General features: G+C 42.6%; 1 protein-coding gene across 2 annotated transcripts in view; it reads left to right on the top strand.

Annotated features, from left to right (window-relative positions):
- The window catches only part of SYNDIG1 (synapse differentiation inducing 1), a 57,222-nt gene that overhangs the window by 23,789 nt on the left and 9,835 nt on the right, over positions 1 to 23,598 (top strand). For both annotated transcript variants that reach the window (XM_040059180.2, XM_040059181.1), the window contains one exon: positions 1,678 to 1,815. In XM_040059180.2, the coding sequence (XP_039915114.1) occupies positions 1,678 to 1,815 (138 nt within the window). The remainder of the gene's footprint in view (positions 1 to 1,677; positions 1,816 to 23,598) is intronic.

Below are 23,598 nucleotides of genomic sequence, written 5' to 3'. Positions count from 1 at the left end.
ATTCTCAGGACCAAACCCCTCCGTTAACCGTGGTCTCCATGCAGCTAGCTGTTGCCCGACCATCCTCCCCGAGAGAGACTACCATCCTCAGCTCTTGGGAGCCTTTTCCTCCCCCACTAAATTAAGTGATCCACTTCTTTTGTACGGGTCAAGCACCCTTTAAGCATCAGTATTTAGTCTCCTAGCAACTTATGGGGGAGAAAAATTCTACAGGAAAACTTAATCCCCAATACAGCTGCAGAAAAGTGTTCATCACCATCTCTGTTAAAAATCTGCACCTTGTATCTGCTTTTCCTCTGTTCTTCTTTCAGTCACTTCAGCTTTTCTACAGAATAGAAGAGCTGCCTCTGATCAGAAATTATCTACTCAGGCACTTACAGGCTGTGATGAAACTTCATCTTAAATGCATCTTACAAGTGGAGTTGGCTTCTCTTTTTCTTTCTGTGTAGATGTTTTCCTGTGGCTTTCTGCCTTCCAATACCTGGTTTCTCCAATAAACTCTGGAAATGGTCCCCAAGAGCTGACAGGAAAGAAAGGGAAGGGAAGGGAAGGGAAGGGAAGGGAAGGGAAGGGAAGGGAAGGGAAGGGAAGGGAAGGGAAGGGAAGGGAAGGGAAGGGAAGGGAAGGGAAGGGAAGGGAAGGGAAGGGAAGGGAAGGGAAGGGAAGGGAAGGGAAGGGAAGGGAAGGGAAGGGAAGGGAAGGGAAAACCTAACTGACAAACATAATTCTGACTTCTCAACAACACTAATATCCAGCTTCTTCAGGGTCAGGGTGCAGCTTTTGCAGATCCAGGAATAAGTGAAGAGGTAGCCAAATTATCAATTATCCAGATATCAGAGGGGTTCTGAATAGAATTTTCTTGATAAGTTCAGGGTCAGGTGTTCTGTTGTAAGAATGTTAGGAAGTAAGGTTTGCTTGGAGAAAGGAAGCTGGAAGAATTTAGCTGGAAGAATTAAGAGGTACCCTTTGCTGTTGGATTTCCTTAGTGATTTTTAACTTTTTTTTCACCCTTCTGGTTGGCAATTGGTCTGCATGGTCAGGACTTAATGATTAGAATTATTCTCTTACTCTTGGTAACTCATAAGCAAGTCAACTTGGCCTTTGGGAGGCAGCATCACTGGTAATTTTGTGGTTCAGCACATGATCAAAGTTACTTGAGGAATCTTTTCACCATTTCATCTTTATGTGGAAGAAAAGGCAATTTGAAATATCAGAGAGATAGTCTCCACAGATACTAACGCCAGCCCACAACTCAGCCAAACACCTGAAAATCAAAAGCATTTTTTGTTTTAGTATCTCACCTATTCAGATGAGTGGACAATTTGAAGGGGTGGTTTCAGCAATACTGTGGATCTTCTCCCTCTCTTTCTCCTCCTTCTCCTCCTTTATTTTTGGAAGGAAATATTTACCCTGGTTCATCTGACTAGAGAGCCCCTTCCTTTCACAGCCCCTTTTCAGCTCCCTGCAATGATATCTTTACATTTGTCTTTTCTTACTTTCAAGCTCATGCAACAGTGATGGAATCTGACACAGTGGGTGAGGAAGAGGAGACCTGCTGGCCGCTGCTGTGATGGAGTAGGAGAAATGGGCAAATGATCAGGGAATTAGCTCATAGCACAGGAAAAGCAATAATGTCATTAACCAACGCACCTGTGTTTCTCTCTTTTGCTGTTCCAGAGTGATTACTCAAGTGACACTGAGAGTGAGGACAACTTTCTGGTGATGCCACCAAGGGATCATCTTGGTCTCACTGTGTTCTCCATGCTCTGCTGCTTCTGGCCACTGGGAATTGCAGCCTTTTACCTATCCCATGAGGTAATGTTAAAACATCTCCTGCCAGACATTTTTAAGGACAGTGGAAAGTAGTTCAAGGGGATGACATCTTCCCCACCTGGATGTGTCTCTGTGGTAGTGGTGGCTGCTTTTAGACGTACTTTGCTGAGAGTGGTGTTTACAAAATACTTTCACTTTTAGCTGGCAATGGTCATGTTCCGTGTCAGGCTATATGTCCAGCTAAGAATCCTCTGTGGGCACGGCTTTTGAATAGAAAACACCCTTGGATAGCTCAAATACTTGGCTTTCCCAATGGAAAAACAGATCTACATGTCCCAAGCTGATAAGAATATCTTCCCAGGAGTAGAAAAATAATTTCTGTTCTGCAGATGTGAATTTGCTTTCCAGAAACAATTTCTTTTCCCATGGAAAATATTGTTGAGCCAATTTTTTCTTTCAAATTTTAATATGCAAATATCGTTTTACCAAAGAAGTGACTGTGTTTTGGTTTGTTTCCTTCACGAGATAGTCTTAACATTGCCTAACTTGCAATCACCTCGTGCCCATCATTTGTTTCGACAAGTATGTCTTCATAAGCGACTGCAATGTAATTACTGAGTTTCCCAGCATGGGAGATAATGTGAGGTGACAGAGAAGGCATCACACTGGCAGCCTCATCAGTGATTGTGACAAAACATTTGATTATATTTCTCTCTAGTGCCTATTGGAAACTACAGTCTCTGCTCCACAACACCCTTCACATTCACCCTCTCAGCTGTTTTTCTAATCCGCCTGCACTAAACATCTACCAGCCCCGCTGATTTGTCAAACCAGAGCAGGCTCCTCAGATCTGAAGAATCCTACCCTTCAAGATAAAAAAAAAAAAAAAAAAAAAAAAAAAAAAAAAAAAAAAAAAAAGAGAGAGAGAGAGAGAGATATGAAGAACTATTTTAGCTGTCTGTCTTTGCGCTGGGAAGTCTCTGAGACAATTAGTGTTTGTTCAGTGGAAAATAACAACTTCTGATTGTTGGAGTTTTGATTGTTTGTAAGATAGTTTTATCTGAGCAAAGAAAGCACAGCACTGTCCAATAAATGCAAAACCCTCCAATGTAATTAATACTAAAAAGCAATATGGCTGAGAAGCTAAATGTGCTGAGAGCCATTGTACAAAGGCCAGGGCATCTAGCTGTGAACCCAATGCCAGGGGCCAGCACAAGTCTGTAAGAACCTCTGACTTCCATGGGAGAATACACAAGGTGGAAAAGGCATGAATACAGGGAAAAATTTTGATACTATGCTGAAGGATTTTGACATTTGAAAATGAAAAAAATTGTGTGGTTTTTTGTTTAGTATAATGATGAAGAATAGATGAATGTGGCTGCCTAAACTCAATTTCCAAATCTCTTGTAGAAAGATGGTCTAGCTAGTTCCAGTCCAGCAGAGACACGTCTCTCTGTTCTCTCCCTGAGCTCCCAGGGAGCTCCTTTCTGTCCTGCCTTCCCGTTCAGCAGGTCCATCACAGCCCTGAAAAAACATGTGGAAAAAGTGGTTCTTCTGCAAAACCCCACATCCAACAAACTGACATTTTCTGGGGGAAAAATGAAACCAATATTAAATCCCAAACCTCCTGTGGCTGAGAACTTGCTGAGATAGATAGTACAAAGCATCAAAACCCTACACCTTTCTAAGCTAATATTGACAGTAACATCTACTCAAAATTTGACACATAAACCATATATGTGATTTCTGTTTATATAGGTCATTGAGCTTAAACTCCTTGATAACATTTGAGATCACTTGTTAATTCAAAAGGCTAGTCTAACATTCCCCCTTCTTTATCAAAAGCCAGGAAGTATAGCTAAAGATCAACTCTTGGTACTCATGATCAAATCTCTTTTTTTTGCAGTTGCTTGAGCTCTTGAAAATTTTGTCTCCCGAGCAGTTCTACCAAAAAGGCTATCTGGGAATAAACTGTAGCATGTAGGAAATTCAGAGATGGTGGATGGATTCTTTGATGCAGTATACATCACTGGCAGTGAATTTTGTTTTAAAAATCTGGTCCGCTCTAGGTGTGGGATGCATTTGAAGTTGAAACCTTTATTTGCAGAGGATGTATCTGCAGTACAGCTCATTCCAAAGGCATAGGTGTTCTGTTTATTCCTGCATCAGCTGCCAGCACATTTATGATGCATTTGCCTGTGACGTGCTGCAAAACAATTACACAATGCCGTAAGACAGCAGAGGTACTCTTTACCAAAAGAATGATTGAATTTCAGGAGTTTGTGCTCCATGAAAGCCGAATTTTTCCTGCAGGTGATGTTTCTGCTCTGTGTGGGACTTATTTTCTCCACCAAGGCTCTTGCCAATGTGCTGCTGACATGGGGCTTCTTGCAGAGCCCCTGTGTCAAGGGGTGCAGCTGTGTAGGGTCTGCCTCTGTGGTGGAAATGAAGAATGAATCCACAGGTGAGCCAGCAGGGAGGAGCAGTAGATTCAGAAATGCTATTTATGAAAGCCCAACATGTTTTTTTCCTGTTGGGAAATCCAGTTTTCCAAGCAGTATGTCAGCTGGTGATCTTATCCCAAGCAATGGTGAGACTTGCTGCTTTTCATCTTCCCTCAGAAAAACAGAGAGCCTTGAGGCCATCACTGTGCTGTCCACTTGTTATTTCCTTCTGGTTTTGTGTTTTCCTTCCCACAAATCTTGCCCCCTCTTCCTGTAGCTGCCCAGTCATGCGTCCCCTCTCATCTCCCCTCTCAGGATGGGGCCCTGTGTCCTGTATTCTCTCACATTTGCTTCTCCAGAATGAAGCATTCCAGTGAGTTTTTAGGCTGGCCATTTTTTTGATTGTCTCACTAGTCAAGAGCTGAAGAGCTCAGCAAAGGAGGTTTTGTGCATTTTGCAAGGAAACTTTAAAAACCCCTCATTACGTTTATTTTTTTCATAAATCTCCACCCTCTGGAGTCTTGCAGGTTCCTCAGTTTTTATTTCCAAAGATATTTTTAGCATTGTAGATTTTAGGCAAGTGTGAAGCCTCATAAAACAAAGAAAGAACTTTAAAAATATATTTTTTTGTTTTGTCAACTTTACTGTTGAACTTGTCAGATGATTTTTCAGGGGCTTTTGGGCTTTCTGCTGAGGGTGGGGTGGTGGTAACAATCTTGAAAGATTGTTGATTCTTTCTGCATGAATCCTCTTTTTCTCTCTGCTTTTATTTTTAGGAAAGAGAGCAATACCTTGTCATACATTTCCTCCCCTACTGTAAACAGAAATGCATTATGAGAGAGATAAGCCTTTGATGATGGTATGAATGAGCTTCACTTTGCACCTGCTCCCTTACAGGCAGAAAAAAGAGCATGCACAACACATCCAACCAACTTCCATGAACCTTCCAAGGACCTGTGTCACTGACCTAGACACACACCTGAAAAAATCTCTCTGCACACTTCTCCACATGCTTAGGGTCTCAAACAGCCTCCACACCCTCCCTCCTCCCTGGCAGCAGGTGAGACCTGCCAGGCAGCAGACTGCACTGTGAGCACAAGGGAACAATCACTTCCCATCTGCTGTGCTGACTCTGTAATGTAATTACCTCCCTTGCTGGGGGATGCAGGGATGCAAAGCTTTGTAATTATTTGCTCGCATTGTCTCACTGGGTAAAGGATTTTCTACAGTTTCATGTGGAAACAAGGGATATGTGACCGGAAAAAAAGAGTAGCTCATCTTTCTTTGTGATAACTTCTGAAAAATTTGGTTACTTTTAATCCAGTTTTCAGAGATGGGCTTTGAGAAAAAAAGTCTGTATTTTGACATATTTCAGTAGTCACTGGAGAGTAGAAGGAAAGAATGTTCACGTTCCCATTGGAAGGTAGCAAAACAATATGAATTCTAGCTTTTATCAGAGTTTCAGTTCTCAGCATACATGTATCAATTTCACTGTCATTGCTTTTCTGGCATAAGGTTTTGATATCTAACTTCAAAAGAAGTAGACAGAGAAATAACAGTTAGGTGTTATCTGCTGTTTATTCCTTAGAAAGTTGGCTCATAGTCCCCCTATCAACAGGGAAAATAATGACACAGAATAGCAGTATGATGTGCCACACTCCACCAGACTGGCTGGTGATGCCTTGCTCTTATCCATCCAGCCTGCTTTGTTTCCTCCCTGTCCCACTTTACTCCATAAAAAAAATTAATATGGTCTATTATAAAGAGCTTGACAAACAGCCAGGAGCACATGTTTGTACAGGGGATGCAGCAACCTCTTATATCAAAGAAGAAAAGGCAGAAGAAAAGCAAAAAATGTGGTATTTTTCTTTACTTGGCAGTGACATGCCCAGATCTATACTTGCAGGATATGCTGGTCAGCATTGCTGAAGAAATTATAGCAAAGCAGACAGGAGGCTTTTGGATTTTCAAAAGATTTTTCAACACTGTATTGTTTCTTGGTCTAACTGATGCTTGAACTGTCTAAATAACTGTCTAAAGATGATGAGCTTTAATGGAAATAGAAGGCCTTTGTTTTGCTGTCTTGGACCAGATACCAAGTCACACAATTCTTTTGCTTAAGCAGGGCTGTTGCTTTGAGTCACACAGATTGGGTAAAGGGCCCTGGGTGTACTCTGGGGCTCCCCAGCCCCGTCTCTGCTGAATGTCATACAAAGGTTTGAGCTCTCTGTGCTGCTCACTCAGAAAGCAAATCCCTGAGTTCTTTGTCCAGCTCTGTGCATGTGAGTACCGGCACACCCAGGTGCCCTTTCACCCTTCTGAATTGCTGTTGTTTTTCTGCTGCAAAAGGTGATGTGTAAAACAATTAAACCCATTTGTGCTAGGAATTAGTGAAAAGAAGTTAAAATGAGTTCCTCCTCACAAGGAGCTGCAAAGGTCTTTTGTGGCAGAGGTTGTCCTAGAAGAACCAGGCCACGGACTTCTTGCAGACCGTCACAGCTGGCTGGTGGCCCAGACCAGCTTCCTTCCCTTACTCCCATCAGGAAGGTGACAGGTCTGCCAGGCAGAGGAGAATAAAATAGCAAGGCTTCTGTTCCCAGCCATGACACAGAGAGCAGCTGCCTGCTGAAGGAGTCAGGCACGTGTGAGAGTGCTGGCTTTCCTGTGCTTGGAAAACTAGCTCAGAAATAGACAACCCTGGCCCCTGATTAGGAGCATTTGGGTGACATCCTTTGCTTCTGCAAAAAGCTTATGGTGTGGTTTAATACATTCAAGAAGTTTGCAACTTCTGGTCCTTTGGGAGAAGAGAGGGAAGCTTCATCCTTGATTGGGTAAAAGAGGATTTCTTCCCCCCTTCCCCCAGGCAATTCCACAGATGAAGACAGCCACTCTGAAGTGGGGCTGATGAATTACCAGCATCTCCAGTTCTCAACTTTCCAAGTGGGAGCTGCGGTGCTTTGTGTGTGTACCTGGACATTGCTCCTGCCAACTTTTCTCTTTGTGTAGATGTCTCCAGAGAAGTGCTGGTCTGCACAAGAAAATGGCCATTTAGAGTGTGTTGTGTACCAGCAGAGATTGTGCATCCTGGGAGAGGTCGTGGGCCAGGGAACTTTATAAATGTTTTGTACAATGTCCTCTTCATTCCTTTGTCCTTTTGATCTTGTAGTTTTTATTTCCAAGGCACAAAGTGCAGCTACAAAAAGGAATTAAATTAATGAATGACCTGATTGCTTTAACCCTTAAGCTAATTTTAAATAATTGAAAAAGTAGCTGGCAAATAACATTCCCTGGAGAGTTTAATTCATTATGCATGTGTTTAATTACAAGGAAATTTTGAGATAAGAGAGACCAACTTGAAGTATTCAAGGAGATGAGGGACCTTTTTTTTTTTTATTTTCAAGAGCATCCTGCACAATAGCAAATATTGTTACAGGATTTTTTCTTTGCCAGTTTTTATGCCTCACACATTTTGCTAAGCCAGATTCAGCCCCAGAGATTTGTCAATATAGTCATACTGCAAGGGTATAAAATATCCAGGAGGACACCCTCTTCATCCTGCTGTTACTTTTTGTTGCTTTGCAATTGACTTGTTATGTCACAGTTTTATGAGAATGTGAGGATTGTTTCAGTCCCCAGCTGCCACTAAGCTGGAAGTGAATTCACAAATTCCCTCAGAGGCCTGTGATGGAATCATCTGAAGAGTAGGGCAATGAATCTTCCACAGGACTTTATCAGGGGTTAGTCTCTCTGACATTTGAATGGCAATTCTGACTAGGTTTAAGGAACTTTAGTCTTAGGTAGTGGGGTTTTAGTGGTGTGGGGTTTTTTTTGTTTGTTTTTTTTTTTTTTTTCTCCTTTTAATTTAGAGAGAAGGGATGGTATTAGCAGGATTATGGAAATGGACTTGGGGCTTTTGCTAGTAATCCTCACTTATCTCAGCTAAATACTGCAAGTATTTTGCATCTGCAAAGATAGATTTTCCAGGAAGAATATTTTTTCAGGAGAGGAAACAGAAAATGTTCACAGTCTAAGGGCAGAAACAATGCACGTTATTTTGCACCTCCCAATGTCTGACCTGCTGAAAGAGGAATGAGAAAAAAAAGAGACCTTTTTGCAGGTCTGGGAATGGAACATGGTCCCTTTCCTTTGACCATCTCAATGTCTTTTTCTATTGTCAGGAAGGCCAAAAGGTTTTGGATGCTTTGTGATATGCTGACAGTCTTAACATGCAAGGTGGTGAATGATCTGCTTTGAATTCTGCTGTGGCAAGGACAACAGTGTGTTCATCTAGAGCAGTTCATTGGGTGCTGTTTACAGAATAGACCTTTCTTTCATCTCATGCTGTGGCAGCACCATTTAAAAAACAAGATGAGTGAAAGGAAGCTCTCCCATTTGAAGTTCAGTGTATTCAGCAGTAAATGGATGGGGATTTTTTGAGGCTTCAAGGTTAACGTTTTATCAGCCTGCAACATAGTCAGAGCTTTTTTATTCTTATCAAATATTAACATCATGTACCGGAGACTTGGCTATATTCTAATCTTGAATATACAGCTTGCTATCTATCAACATCTCTTTTGGTGAGGGCTTCTGAATTACTTTGTTTGAATACATAGCAAAGGAAATAGATCACTTCTGATTGCAATCTACGTATCTCTTTCAAATAGGCTGCAGAGTAACTCTCTGAAGATTTGAATCTAGTGAGCTAGGAACCCAAAGATGCCTCCCAGACTATGGTAATTCTCCATTGAATTGACTGATGTCCCAGCAGTAGGAAAGAGATCAAGTTTTTCTATATTTATTTTGGGACAAACTACAATAACAAGCTAAAAAGAAATGGACTAGGATCTACCGCATCTGTGCAGTTTGCATCTAAAACATTCAAATATATTTATCAAGACTTTTTTTCATGTTGGAAATAAATTTTTACTCTTGGTAATAAAACCAGTCTACAATTTTATCTGCTTATGGTGAAAAAACATCAACTTTTTCATGCTGGGAAAACCTTCCCCCATGCCAGTTTGGTATTAAATACACTCATTATGGTTGTAATAAACAGGTTACCAATGTTGCATTATTGCCATTTTTTGCATTATTTCTAAGTAGCACAGAAGAGTCAGGGTTGCTCCTGCCAGTCCACAGCTAAGTCTGTAGGAGGACTCAGCTTCCTCCAAGAGGATGGGCAAGACCAGAGGCAAAATAAGAGGTCTACAGCATCTTTTCTGGGAAAGATGGGCTTGGCAGTCTCTGCTTGACACCATTCTTCATCCTTCTATCATCATGAAATCCAGGCGAAATGGTGCATTTCTAACCAGATGTTACCCAGAATTCCCATTCCCAAAGGTGGCCAGTGGACGTTTCTGTCTGTCAGAATTAGGAGGTGTATCACCATGAGGAATCTTTACTTACAACTACTGTCTCTACCAAGGGGGGTAGAAACGTAGTGGTGGGAGCAAGAAAGGCAATTTTTCTTCCCAGTTCTGTTCAGAGAGCCTTGCCTGGCTTAGATTTGAACTTTTTGTGGCTCATTCATCTGATGGGGTATCTGTAGAAGGAATTGTGGAGAATTAATTTTCCACAGATCCAAACCAAGTAGCTTCTCCCAGCACTTCCCTTTGTTCTGACAAGGACATGCTGCAAAAACTGGCAGTGGTCCTTGGGCTGATAATGGCAAATCCTCACAGGTGTGATAACCCAGGAAGTGGGATTTGGTCCAGAGGCACATGAGATTTTGTACTAATTTAAATAGTAATTGTCCCAGCCTGAGATTTCTTGAATTAAGTTTAGAAACACCACACTCAGTCATTATTCCAAAAGTGTCCTCATTCCTTGACCTTGTCGCACATGGCATTGTTCTGAGCAGGTTTCTACAGGTGTAACTAATTAAGGAATTAATTAAAGCCCTGGTTTACACAGGGCCCTTATTGTAAAGCAAGAACTTGGTGACCTCATGGGACCTTGTCACAGTGTTGGTCCCAACACTGTCCAAATTATCTGTGCTAAAGCTTCAGTGTGTTCACCTGAGTGTCACCTGGACCTTTTCTGATGTGTCCTCAGGATTCCACACATCTTTGAAAGATTCACTTTGTTAAATGTGGTGCAGACCATGTGGTCCTGTGATATTCAGTTGTTCTCTCTATGTAGTTGAGTGCACAAATTTCTTGTTTCCCAGCACATTCAATATCCCCCACTGTCAAAATCCACATTTAAATGCCAAGGGCATTTTCTCTTATTTTTACCATATCTGACTTTTTTTCTGTCAAATTGAGCAATTTTTCCTCAATCAACCTTGTTTCAAAGCCTCAGATATTGTGATTCTAATTGTGCCAAGTAAGATCATATTTAGTAGCAATTTGCAACCTGAGGATCAATGGTAAAATATAGAAATACCTCCATTTGTACACTCTGGCAAGGTGACTTTCTATTTTTTCTTTCACTACATGCATAGCAGAATCAAGGAGTCTGTTTTAGGAGAAAAGAGGGGAGAAAAATAAAAAGTGGAAAAAGGAGAGATCTGCAGGGAGGGGGTTTTTGTCCCCTTGCATTTTTCCTTTAATCAGCTCAAGGCCTCTTTGGTGAATCCTGTAAAACTGTGCCACTGTGAGTTCTGATGTGTCAAGGAAAATCCTGACTTCTCATGGTAAAAAGAAGCAAGCCAGAGACAGCAGTACTCTGAAAGGCATAAACAGCTATGCCCAGGCAATCTCACCATGGCATTTCAGCCAAACCAGATGGAAGGGATGTTCAGTTAAGCAGCCAGAACAAGAACTACTGCTAAAGCCTACAGTTAAGTATTTTAGTTGGTGTTTGGATGTAGCTATGGTGGAGATATTGCTAATTTGTTTCTTGATGATGCAAGTTCAAGTGGCTCAAAGACCAAATTTTTCTGCTTTGCATATTCAGTAGAAAGACTCTCACTTTTCTCTAGTGATTTGATTTCAGAGAGAGGGGGCACGTATTTTGTAGAAAGCAAATTAAAGGGGTTTTTTGATAATGATAAATGGCTGAGCCTAATTTAATTTACTACTAATTCCAAAGAAAGGAAAGAGAACCATGAAGTCATGTCTTTTTAGCTCCATTCATGTGTTCCATCACCTCCTTTTCTGACTGAAATGACTCTAGATAGTCATAGATCATAGACACTACACATGGCAAAGACTTTTAAATTCATCTTGTCCATCTGTCGGTCACTACCTTGTTCTTGTTCAGAATGGTAAACAGGGAAACTACGGTAGAGACAGACACAGTGTCCTCTTAAAGAGTGGGGAATACTAAAAAGTTCTTTACTCAGTTTTGTACATCACCCTGGGTGTGAAAACAGAACCCATGAAGTCAATGTGAATTAATTCAATGCCATGTAGCACCAAGTAAGGCTTACATCACTTCACACAACTGCTTTGTAATGTGTTGTTTTGCTGATTTCCTTTTTTATTTAGTGGGCTACTTTTCAGAGCTAATGGCTTTCATGAGTCACTGTGAGTAATAAAGCCCAAGAGCATCCCTGATGTAAGATATCTATGACTGGGGACATCAGGTTGAAGGGTAAAAAAAAACAACTGCTGGAAAGAAAGGTGATCTGCTGGAAATTCAGAGCATGAAAGGCAGGCCTTAGAACAAAAGCTAGTGGAAGAGAAAGGGTCTGTTATCACACCCTTTTACAGAACCTGGCATCCTCTGACCCTGAAACCACTAAGAAAAGGCTGAGGGACACACATCAGTGACTTCTCAGGAGCTGCAGTCACATGCAAGACAGCCATCTTCTCTGCCTTTCCTTGCACATTCATTACTGCGGTTGTGACATCTCTGTTGTCACTGCTGACTGAAAGCCCTGCGTGCTCTGGCTGTCCTGGGAGCATTTCTGTCAGAGATGACAGTGTAGCTTTGCATGAGCAAATGCCATCACCTATGCTGCTGGACAGCTATTTTTTCAACTTGTCTTATGGCACATGTGTACTCTAACATCATAAGAACCCACAGGAAATCATTATCCACAGAGAAGCATGTGAAAATCCAATCCATCTCCTATAACATGTGCCTGCTCAGCTCCCAGGAAGACTTTCACTGCAGCCTCAGCAGCTTGTGGGCATGGGCTAATCCTTCCCTCTGAGCAGAAAGGACAGGGACAGCTTCTCTCCCTCCACATGCATTCCCTGACTTCCTTGATTAGCTGTCTGTGACAGGGATCTCTGGGAGAGCTCACTGCCTCTGAGCCCCAGCAAGAAAGGATCATTAGCCTTGAAGCCTGTCTGCCTGTGGAAAATATCTCTAGACCTACTAGCAAAGGATAACCATATCAACACCCAGCTGGACTCCATTAATATGGCTCTCAGGAGGTAAATGTCTCTTGACATGAAATTATGTGCCACTGATAATTTCAGCTGCCAAGGCTGCTCATTAGTTCACAAAACTTTTTTTTTTTTTTTTTTTCCTAGTGAAATGTCTTCAAACAGCATCTTACACAGTCACTGAATCTGCTTCCTTGCTTCCTTGAGTATCAGGAGGTATGTGGAAGGGACATTTTTGTACCGTTAGGAGCAGGGATCTCATGTCTGGTGCAAAATCCCAGCTATGAATAAAGGTCTTGAGGTCTTAAACCCATTTTGTCATGGCCTCATAAAATTTCTTGAGTAAGTATCCTTATATTTGGGATATATTGGTCTTGTACTGGGAATGCCCAGTACCTTTGTTCCCTTTCACAAGCTCCACCTCCTCTTCATTTTTCTCTTATCTCTGCAAGCAGAGACATGCCACCAAAAACAATAATTGCACACCGCCCTGCGGCCGCCCCCCCCCCCCCCCCCCCAAGCTTCGATAGGGCTGATGGTGCTGGATCACCATGAGGGAATATTACATGGCTTTATGTTTGTGATTCATACAGACTGCACTGTATGGGTTTACAGCCCAATCTGTGCATTTGCTGCTCTGCAGAGAGCTGTAAAGAAGAAAATTGTGTTATAAAAAGCCTTCTGGTCCTGAAGTAAAATTCAGAACAATACATCTCTGCCTGTGCCAATTCTTCCTTCTTTTCTTTTGCCTACACTTCTATTGTGTGGCACAGTTACCCAGATCATTAAATTCAATGTCTGAAGGGCAGCTAAGGCTCCTCAATGCTGCTGAGCAGAGCAGGGAAAAAGGCTGGAGAAGAGCTGAACAGGGAGAAATTCAGGAATGCTCTCCAAGCATGGGAAAGGCAGGAAGTATTTACATTCTTTTCCACACATACTTCACAACGACTGAAACACCCTCAGTCCAGTGAAATGGGTTTGATTTCAGAAAAAGCTTTCTAGAGGTAAAGAGGGTGAAAGGCAATATCACTTCACCTGGGCAGAGATGGGCAAAAGGTTTAGATGAAGAGCCAGGAATGGCTTTGCAGCTTTTATAGACACAGACAAAGTTCTCTACAACCTTTACACTTTTCCTTATGCCTGTTTGCTATGCACCAGAAGTGATTTATTAACATGCCTCTTCTCTGTGACTAATTTCAACGGGAAAAAAAGCATAGTAATTTTTAATTTCACACAGCAGCAATCAATCTCCTTCTTAAATTAGTTTACTGTCTGCTTTGATATCTGGTGCATTTGCAGTCTTTTCGCAATGATCTTATTTACAAATCTTTGGGTTGGTGAGTACTCTCCTGTCTGTGTCTCCTAGCCAACTTTATTAGAAAATGTAATGCCAACATTCTTTCAAGGCACAGAGAGAGGTGAGTAGGCCTGCCTTTGTGACTTGAAAAGTAGCTTATTTCTTCAAAGAGCAGAAAAGTGTTGGCAGCAAATACCTAGAACCTCTTTTCTCTCACCATTAATTTCTCCTTCAACAGAAGAAAAAAAAAAAACTAATTTTTCAACTTAAGAGATCTTTCCAGACTTCAAAACCCTTCCTTAGGATCAAATTCAAATTCTGACATTTCAATTTTTTTTTTTAATTTATTTTTTTTTAATGAAGAAATGATAAAGAGGTGGGATTGATGATTAAAAATCACTTTGCAGCTCTGGAAAACCTGCATTATGAGATAAGAGGTCTCCATTTCCCATAAATAGGTGCATTTAAGGCTCTAGAATTTAATTTTCTAGGTAAAGTCTATGCTTTGTTCCTGAATAATGGGACAGATCAAGACTCCAAGCTGGTTCCTTGTGAATTATTCTTACTATCCATGAAATGCTGTGTTTCCTTTGCATTCAGGTATAATATCCTTTTTGTATGATTTCTCACTTCTTCACACAACTTTTGTGTCCTTCAACTGATAAAGTCATGTAAGATCTCTGTCACAACAATTTGTCTTGTGTTTGTGTTCCCTTGGTCTGATGTCATGTTTGTAATATTTTGGTGAGTTTCCTAGATGGTGACCCTTCTGCGTTTTGGGATTGCAAAGACCAGGTCTGTGCATTTTTAGACACGTATTAATTACTTTGTGCTTTGTTTTATTAGCCCCCCTATACTCTGAAAATAATCAGTAGTCTCCTCCAGCAGGAAGTAGACTTTCAGGGGTTTCGTAATACTCAGTAACTCTAAAGTGAATATCTAAGAATTGCTACAAGTTCATTCTAAGAGGCTGTGTTGAGACATTTCCCGCCATCAAAAAGGGTTTGACAGCTGGTTCAAAAGCACAATGTTTCCTTTTTCCCCCCTCCTTGCAGGAAAGAAAAAAAAAGAAAAAAAAAAAAAAACAAAAAAAAAAAAAAAAAAAAAATAAAATAAAAAAAAAAAAAAAAAAAAACAGAACTTAAACCAAACAAAAAACACTGCAACAAAAACACACTTCAAAGAAAAACAAAAGGAAACCCAAGTCTGCAGCTAAAAGACTCCATGTCTACATACAGAATTGCTACCAACTAGTTTTTAGTTGTGTTCATTAGTGGTGGTAGGAGCCCCTGAAGGAAAGTCCTGGAGCTTCCTGGCCATGGAGCATCCTGGTGGAGCAGCCTTTGAGCCACAGTACAACAGAGAATTAGAAACAAAATATTTCCCTTTTCTCAGAACAGTTTTACACATCTCCAAGAAAATCTTCACAGGGAGCTGTCCTATTCTGTCAAATGTCATAATACAGGCAAACAAACATAAAACATGTGGTGAAAAAATTCCCAGCCAGGCCCTGCTGGTTGCTTCTGTAAATCTCAGGTTCTGCCTTGCAAGATTACTGGTGAAGAAAGGGCTGTGAAAAATTCCCCCTGGGATGCTGGAGCTTTATATCTATGTCAGCTGATAGCTATCTCCTCTATTGAAACTTATCCACTTCGAACAGGAGCACTTTTAGCCCGTGCTCTGCCAGCAGTCACAGATATTTTAAGCATCCTCTTCTGCCAATTTTGGATCCTGCACATCATCTTGACATCTTCTTCAACCAGATCATGCAAGCAAACAGCTGCTTTCAGAGCACCCCTATCTGGAAAGTTGCTCCAAATTACAGAAGGCAGATCTGTTCATTAATATTTAAGATCTGTCATTGACTATGTCAGCCAGCCTGATGGTTCTGCTGGGATCTTCACTGCACAAAGGAATGAACGAAGTAACAAAACAAACAAAAGGGATCTGAGATCTCTAAATTGTTCTTTTTCCATGGCAACCTTCCTTGAAGACTTAAGGCTGTTTAAAACAAATAACTTGGTGTATTTTCCAGCCTTTTTATACTTCCCAGGGTATGTTTTTCACTGATGAAAAGCTACTGTCCCTTCAAGTGTCCATTTGATGTTATGCAAGCTCAGTTTTCCAGCCTCAGACTTGCTGAGGGACAGCAGTACTGCTAATGGAGCAAGCAGTGACCTTCAGCCTTTTTGGACCCCAAAGAGTGGTCTCTCATCCAAGCGTGATAGCATTAGAGATGAGATTTCCAAGGATTCATAGCAAGACATCTGTCATAAGAATACTCTAGTAATCCTTACTTCAGTTCCAACAAAGTAGTGTGAACACTGGATTTCATTTCATAAAACAGAACCACATAAACAAACTTGTCTGGAGGTGTTCTGTCCTTGGACCACCTCAGGTCTGTTCCACTGAGGGCTCTAACATCTGCTACAAATGCAAAGTCTGCCTTCCCATCACCTTCCTCAAACTTCTTGTTATTTTCTTGGTTATCCCACAAGGATATCTCACTTCTGCTTGTTGTGCCCTGTATTATTTATTTTCATATTCTATTTTATGTTATTTATTTTCATTATAATTGCTTGTTCTGTACTCCCCTGTTCTCTTGAGAAATGTTACATTCCAAAGTTTGTCCCTGCCCCACTTCCCTGTCAATCCTCCCATATTCCTCCTAGTCCCCTCCTACGGGCCCTGCCTGTCATTCGATTATTCCTCCCAGTTTCTAGAGAGTTCGGTAAGGACTCTGGTCCTTAGGGTAAGGACATTGAATGATAGGACAGGAGCCGAGGAGGTTCCTCCCTTTATGTTCTCAATGGTTTCTTTGAATGTCCCTCCAACCCTGTTTGACTCCCACCATCTCCCTCATTGGATGTTGGTTTGTCTCCTCCCTTAGTCCGTCCTCTGTATTTAAGGTCGGGTCTCCTTGCTTGGGGCAGGCTCAGCTAGAGAGATTCCCTAAGGTTCAGATGTCCCTGTGTGGGACTGAATACACACCCTGGACTTTTCCCTCCAACTGAGTCTGACTCCTCCCTCCGTCTTCGGCAAGGTCTCTCCTGTGATAAGGGGAAAACCCCCTTTGCTGCTCCTCTGGTTCCCAAAATCCAGAGGAGTGTTTTCTGACTGATCACAGTGTCAGAGCTAACCTGGGTGGACGGAGCACTGCCCCGAGAAAGGACACAGCGACAGGTCGACACTGCTGTCTCTCAGAAGGGTCCGCAATGTGGAATTCTATGGGGGTTTTGCGCCACACTTATCCAGGCCTCTTAAAATAGTTGGTGTGCATTAGTTCTGCCTCTCCCTTTGTCTGCTGTGGGAAGATGTCCTCACCTCTGTGTTCATGGAAGGAACTTGACAAACTCTCTCTATGTCTCTACACACTAAGGACATGGACAAACCCTAGTGCAGGTTAGGCTGGTGCTTTCCCACATATGTATCCTCTCCCAGCTTTAGTTGTGTCTTGTCACCAAGTTTTCTTGCTCTGAAGAGCTTAATTTCCACTCATTTATGGTGGAATACCAACTACAGGAAGAGCAGGTCACCCAGGCTCAAGTCTAGGGCTGGGGGGATCCAAAGCTGTCCTTGGCCCACTGTGTGATCTGAGATCTTGCTTTGCCCCTGAGTTTGCACTCTGAGATGATGGCTGATCATATTCTTTGAAGCAAGACCTCTGACAAGGCGTGGAAATGTTCTTGGAGATGTGGAATGGAAGATGGGGAGAAGAGCTGGTACAGGCACTGCGAGGTGCCTCAGATCTGGCTGCTGTTGCTACCCGTGTGTGTTTCTAGCAGTAAAGTGTTGCTCAGTTCCCCATGCAGCCCTGGAAGCGTGTCATTCTCTGCGTGGGTGGGTGTAAAAAAGCTGTTGCAGAAAGTTTCAAAAGAAGCTCAGCAGTGAGAGGAGCTGCAGCTCAGACCCATGTTACCCTGTTTTTTCTGAGTTTTTTATAGCCTTTTTGAATTTCATAAATGGAGTCAGGTTTTAGTTACTGCACGATATTAAGAGCAGTTTACTAACTTTTCCCATATATGTAACATAAACAAATCCTTTGTTTTTCATTCTCTGTCCTTTGTTTGCATATTTCTAACCTGAAAACAATTGTAACTGATGGCTGGTCTGGCCAGTTGGCTTGAGAGGTGAAAATTCTAAAAGCCAACCTTCTGCTAGACCCACAAATGTATAAAAAGTAAGCAATAAAAAAAGAGGCTCTCTCTCTCCACCTGGATTCAGCTTTTGAACCGGATCGGAGGAACCTCTGCTCTGCGAAACCTCTTGTCTGCGTGTAGCTGCTTTGTGTGTCTCAGTGACAGACCCATTTGCAAAACACAAATGCCACCTCTGCTCTACACAGGGATCAGCTGACACTGGCAGGATCAGTGCCACTTCTTCAACTGCTCTTGCAATTTTTTCAGTTCTTCACAAGTATTATTTGGCTCAAAACACAGGTCAATTAATCAGGATCAAGACAAGGGCAGGGTAATACACCTACTGCCCCTGGTGCTGCAGAGAAAGGCTCAGTGCTGGCATTCTTAGGGGTTTAGGAAGTTGCTGTAGAATGGGGTAAAAGTAGGATCTGACCAAGTTCTCAATGCTTTTCTGAATCAAAGCACCCTTGCCAGCCCATTCTGTCTTGTGATGACCTTCATGTTCTGTTGAATTTGCTGAGAGGAGGTTTTTGAATAGAACATACAAATGACAATAAATTTCAAATTCCAGAGAAGTTAAAGGCCACTTAATATTGCTGCTTGAGTTCTCCAGCTATTCTTGTCTCTTCATTGCAGCAGGGTATCTTATCTTTCTCCTTATCATCTGCTTTCCCATTCCCAGTGCTCTTTGGCATGTTGCCTAATACTGAGCTGGAGAAGGAAGTTTCAGTCTGCAGTACTGCCCAAGAGGGGAGACAGCACAGAGAAGAGATTAAGCACCACATCCAGCCCACTCTGGAGTCCCCCACAGAACTTCAGTGCACACCACTGCCAATCTGTCCTGCTGCCCAGAGCTGCCAGAATTACCAGCAGTTGTGGCTATTCCAGAACACTTGACAGAGATGTCAGGAGGCTTCCTGGCTTCAAAACTTCCTTTTTCCTGGAACTCCACTCCTTCCCCATCATCCCAGATGTCTCTGGACATTTGAAGGCCCTCTTTCTGGCTGGTGCTTGCCTGTGGGAGGTATTTGATGACATTCCCTGAAAGGCTATCATCAAATGGATGCTTTTTTTCAGCCCCCTGTATGCAGACACCACAGAGCACGTCTTAAATCTGTCTCAGTAGTAGGTTTGAGATGTCACCGAGACATTTGCTGAGTGAGTTAGGGACAGAGTCCTGCAGTAACCACTGCCATCAGAAGTGGGCAGAGCTGTGTCCTGGGAGAGTGATTTCCTATCTCTGCATATTTTCTTATGACGCTGCTGTTGGCACAAGAACCAGAAGTCATTCTGAAGGAGCAGGAATAACTATTTTTGCAACAAGGAAATATCTCCTCCAGTAGCAGACAGCTTTCCTGTAGAGGGAGACGGAGATGTAATTCCAAGTGCCATATATCTTACCTTAGAGTGTTTTAGGGGTCGGCATGCTTGCCACTGTGAGAACCTTCTCCCTGAACTGAAGGGCAACAGAGGGCCTCAGAGGGCCGCATTTTAATAACATTTGTGCCATGTTCCAAAAGTGTTGAGGCCTTCTGCTATTTTCCAGTGGAAGAGAGAAGTGTGGACAGTTAACTTCGTGTCACTAGGATGCTCTTGATAACATCTGTGTCTCTTTTACTGCCATCATCACTTATCCAGGAAAAGGGTCCCCCATTTTCCTAGGAACTCTACAAATCAAAGACCTTGGAAATATTAAGAAAAATGCTTCAGCCCATCCCTGAGGACTTACGGTTTAAAAAAAAATGAGACACAGAGAGGGAGAAGAAGGCTACAATGGGAAAGTGCTGGTCATCAAGGCAGACAGTTGTTTCAGACCTCTAGCAGAGTAGCTGCCATGAAGTCATTAAACACTGAGCAAATAATTAAAACTGTTGTTCATGAATATTTTAGTGGAATATTTTTGGAGAGAATGTATTTCAGTAATGGAACACGAATTAGACCAGTGAGGCGGGGTTATGACAGAGAAAGACAGAAGGAAGGGGAAGGAGAAGCAAACAAGTAAACTCTGAAATAATTAATCATCAAATCCTTTTCCACTTGCATGACTTCCGTCTGAAATCCTCTGATGGATGAATGCAATAGGTTACATCAGACCAGGATAGATTTTGGGCCTCACTGAGTAACTCTCCTTTTGCAGCTCCACATCTACACTGTGGAAAATACTTAAACATTCACACTGTTTATATCTTTGCATCCAAACTCTCACCTCGCTTGACTTGCTGTCACCTGTGGATGGGACCCACTGTCCTGGTTTGGGACAAATTTGGGAGAAAACCCCTGTAGAGGATCCCTCTAAGGAAGCAAGCCTAAGTGGCCTTTCTCTCTAACTGGTCCGGAAAAAAAAAAAACCTCTTTGGAGAAAAGTGGAAAAAACTATTTTACTAAACAAATGAAGTGCATACAAAGTATAAGAATGAATAATATGAAAACAAATAAAACCTCTCCTTCTGAAGTGAGATGGCAAATTGAGAAGTCCTTGCCGTGGGGTGTAGCTCGGCTCTCTCTCGGACTCCTCTTTAGTCTCAGTCTCTCCGGCGCTGCTGGAAAATGCCGAGGTCCAGGCCCCAGTGGGCCGCAGGTGCAGCCCCCAGTGCTCCCCTGGGTTTTCAGTCCAGAGCAGGTTAAAACAGTTCCAAGAAAAAGGAAAAAAACAGTCTAGGGAACTTCTCTACTCTAGCTAGCTGAAACTAACTAAAAGCAAAAAAAAGAAAAAAAAAAATCTTAGTCTTGCAGTCTCTCCAAGCTTCTGCCGAACACTCTGTCCACAGAAGAATGTGGAGGAGTCAGGCAGTTTTCTCAAACAAACTCCACGCTTCTCCTTGCTCTTAGAACTAGTTTTAAAGGCACAGGACTCAATATACAGCACAAACAGAACAGACGATTGGGGATACAAGCATCATAAGTTACCCTAGGACAACCCACCATATTCCATAGCCTTTTGGGTAAAAACTGCAACTGAGTGAATCAGACGGGTCTGTTTATCTCCACAAGATGTAAGAATCACTCTGAACGGCTTCTGAGAACTTGGTCCCCAGAGGCAGAGCAGATCTTCCTTCACTACTCTGCTCTTAGGAACCTACACAAGAGGTGGATTTTAAAAACAGCTTGGCATTGACTGCCCCTTCCATCTGTTCCTTGGTCTTGGGAAAACCCTAGCACAAGCAAATTCAAGATACATATCGTGAGCTGTCAGATCCTAAGGCACACTGATTCCTGGCCTTCCCCAGGCTGAGGTGAAGCCCATGACTCATGTACTTTCAGTGTCTCAGCTGATAAATGGACATTTTTGCTGTGGCAGTTTGGCATGCGATCACTGTCAGGAAAAGTGACATCCCATATTTAAGAAGGACAGTCTTCAGCTGGGTTTTGCAAGAAAAGCAAAAGCAAGTTGAGCACTCCTCCTCCTGTCTTTATGTGAAGGAGTGATCTTGGACATGAGACAGCCCAAATAAAGGGACTTACTTACGTCTGGAAGGGTATTTCCTTCCTAGGTGCTGCCATCCTGCCAGATGCCCAGGGTAGTACACTCTGCTCCCCATACCTTAAAAGAAAGGGACTGGATAACAAGAAGCAAAAATCCTTTCAACATGAGGGCTTGCCCTGATTCCCTGAATGAGGTTTGCATTTGACAGGATGAGTCCTCTGTTTAGCCAGGGTGTCCTGCCAAGGCTTTTACCCTCTTCACATAGCTCACTCTATGGATTGGCTGCTCCCACAGGGAATGTATTTGTACATTCCTGCCTCTCCCCAGCCACTCCCTCAGTGCAGGGTGTGCAGGCAGGGACACGGACAAACAGCTTTTCACACAAGGAGCTGTAGCTGTTGCTGCTCAGGCTTGACCCACCTGCTGCTAGACAAGCCGACAGGCTGGAGAGCAGAGCTCTTAAGTCCTGTTATTAATTTCTTTGGCATAACATCCAGGCCTATTAATAAATCACAGATTAGGAGACACTTTCTATATGGATGTAAAAGAATGAGAGGGAAAGAGAAAAGAAGCAGACTTAAACTTTTGTTTGTTGGTTGGTTTTGTTTGTATATACTGGAATAATTTTATAATAAAAACTTGAGCAGGTTGTTGATGACTACTGATAGGCATGAAGAAAGTCCTTGTTAGCAATCACTGCTCTCTCTGTTGGGCAATGAGGACTTATGTTTGTGTGCTAATGCGTTTCCACTGAGGAAAAACCTTGCTTCTGTGGAGCAATTTGTTAAAGGGAAAAGAGACCCCTGGGATGGCCTCTTTCTTCCACAAGCTATGATCAAAGCAGCAATATTCTGACTTGGGGCCCTGGGAAGCAAAAAATGAAGTGGTCCCAGAGTGCCAGTATAGGAAGTGCTGCCGCACTATTTCATCCTTCTCCTTTCTCTTAGTGCAGCAATAGGAGATTCAGGAAGAAAAGGCTGCATGGAGAAAACAATACCATGAGATGGATACAGCAGGCATTGCTGAGATGCTGAATGAAAAGAGCACCAGAGTTAGAGACTCCTTGGAGATCCATGCCTCAAGGCAGTTTACTTTCTTCCTGAGGTCAAGAATAGAAGCTGAGTCAGGCATGATAGAGGCGTATTAGCAGGATGGTTCTTGAAATCATGGAACTTAAAACAGTGGCTGTATGCTACAAGAACTGCAGGGATTCCTTAATTTACTCTTTTTCTTATTTCCCTGAAGTTGTGGGGGTCTTTCTAGTCTGCCTGTGATGCAGGCAACAGACAACTGTTGGGAGTAGCTGTTCCTTGTACTTGGGCAGGTGACTCATTCTTCAACAGCATCTTTTCTGGAGAACTCCCCTGATTATCACCAGCTTTCTGCCCTGCTAACTGTGGCAGTGGAAGGAAGGGCAAAGCCTTTCTGGCTCGTTCTTGGTGTGGCTGGTCTCCTTGCCGGCTGCACACCTGACTGTCTTCTGCACACCTACAACTCAGCTCTTCTGTGGGGGAAGAGATAAATCTCCTTGAATGACACCCACACTCGTGCAACCCTGCCCATTGAAACCCAGCAGTGCTTGTCTCTAAGTGCTGCAGTTGTAAGAAATAGGGCTTTTTGTTCAACAAGAAATTTGCAGCTGGTATCTGCAGGCATGTCAGCTCTGTGATGTGTTTCTGCTGGAGAACATGGAGTTCTTGTCTTGCAGATGCTGAGTCATAGAAAAGGCAGAGCAGTAATTTCCGGGTGCTGACAGCTTAACAAAAGGTTAGACCTTCAATTTCCATGCCAACGGCAATGGTGATGCACAGCAATTAATTGCTCCAGGTCAGCTGGTGAATTTTCCCATTGTGAAAAATGGGATCTTGTCAGAGTCTTCCTGTACTGAGTAGAGTTGAATCCAGAGATTCCAGAACACGTGCTCCAGTTTTTTCAGCCTGTGCTACTGGCATGGGTAGATGTTAATGGGTGTCTGGCTATGGTGCCTGTCTTATGGAACATTTTTTTCTCCAAATTCTTTACTTCCTCATCCAAGGATGGATTTCTAGACTAGGCAGGAAGGATGCCAGATATTTTCTTCGTACTGCAGTGATCACACTAAGTAATGCAATTACCAGGTCTCCCCTACAGAATGAGTATCCTGGACTGGAATAATTTCCCTAGTGTCTCCCTTCTCAGCTCTGTGTTTTCCTCAAGTCTGCAGTCAGCAGCAGAGAAAATATCCCCTAGGTCCAGAACA

Source organism: Hirundo rustica, chromosome 3, assembly GCF_015227805.2.
Source record: "Hirundo rustica isolate bHirRus1 chromosome 3, bHirRus1.pri.v3, whole genome shotgun sequence".
NCBI classification, from domain to species: domain Eukaryota; kingdom Metazoa; phylum Chordata; class Aves; order Passeriformes; family Hirundinidae; genus Hirundo; species Hirundo rustica.
Note: the sequence above shows the minus strand (reverse complement) of the source record. Positions and strands in the feature narration are given on the sequence as shown.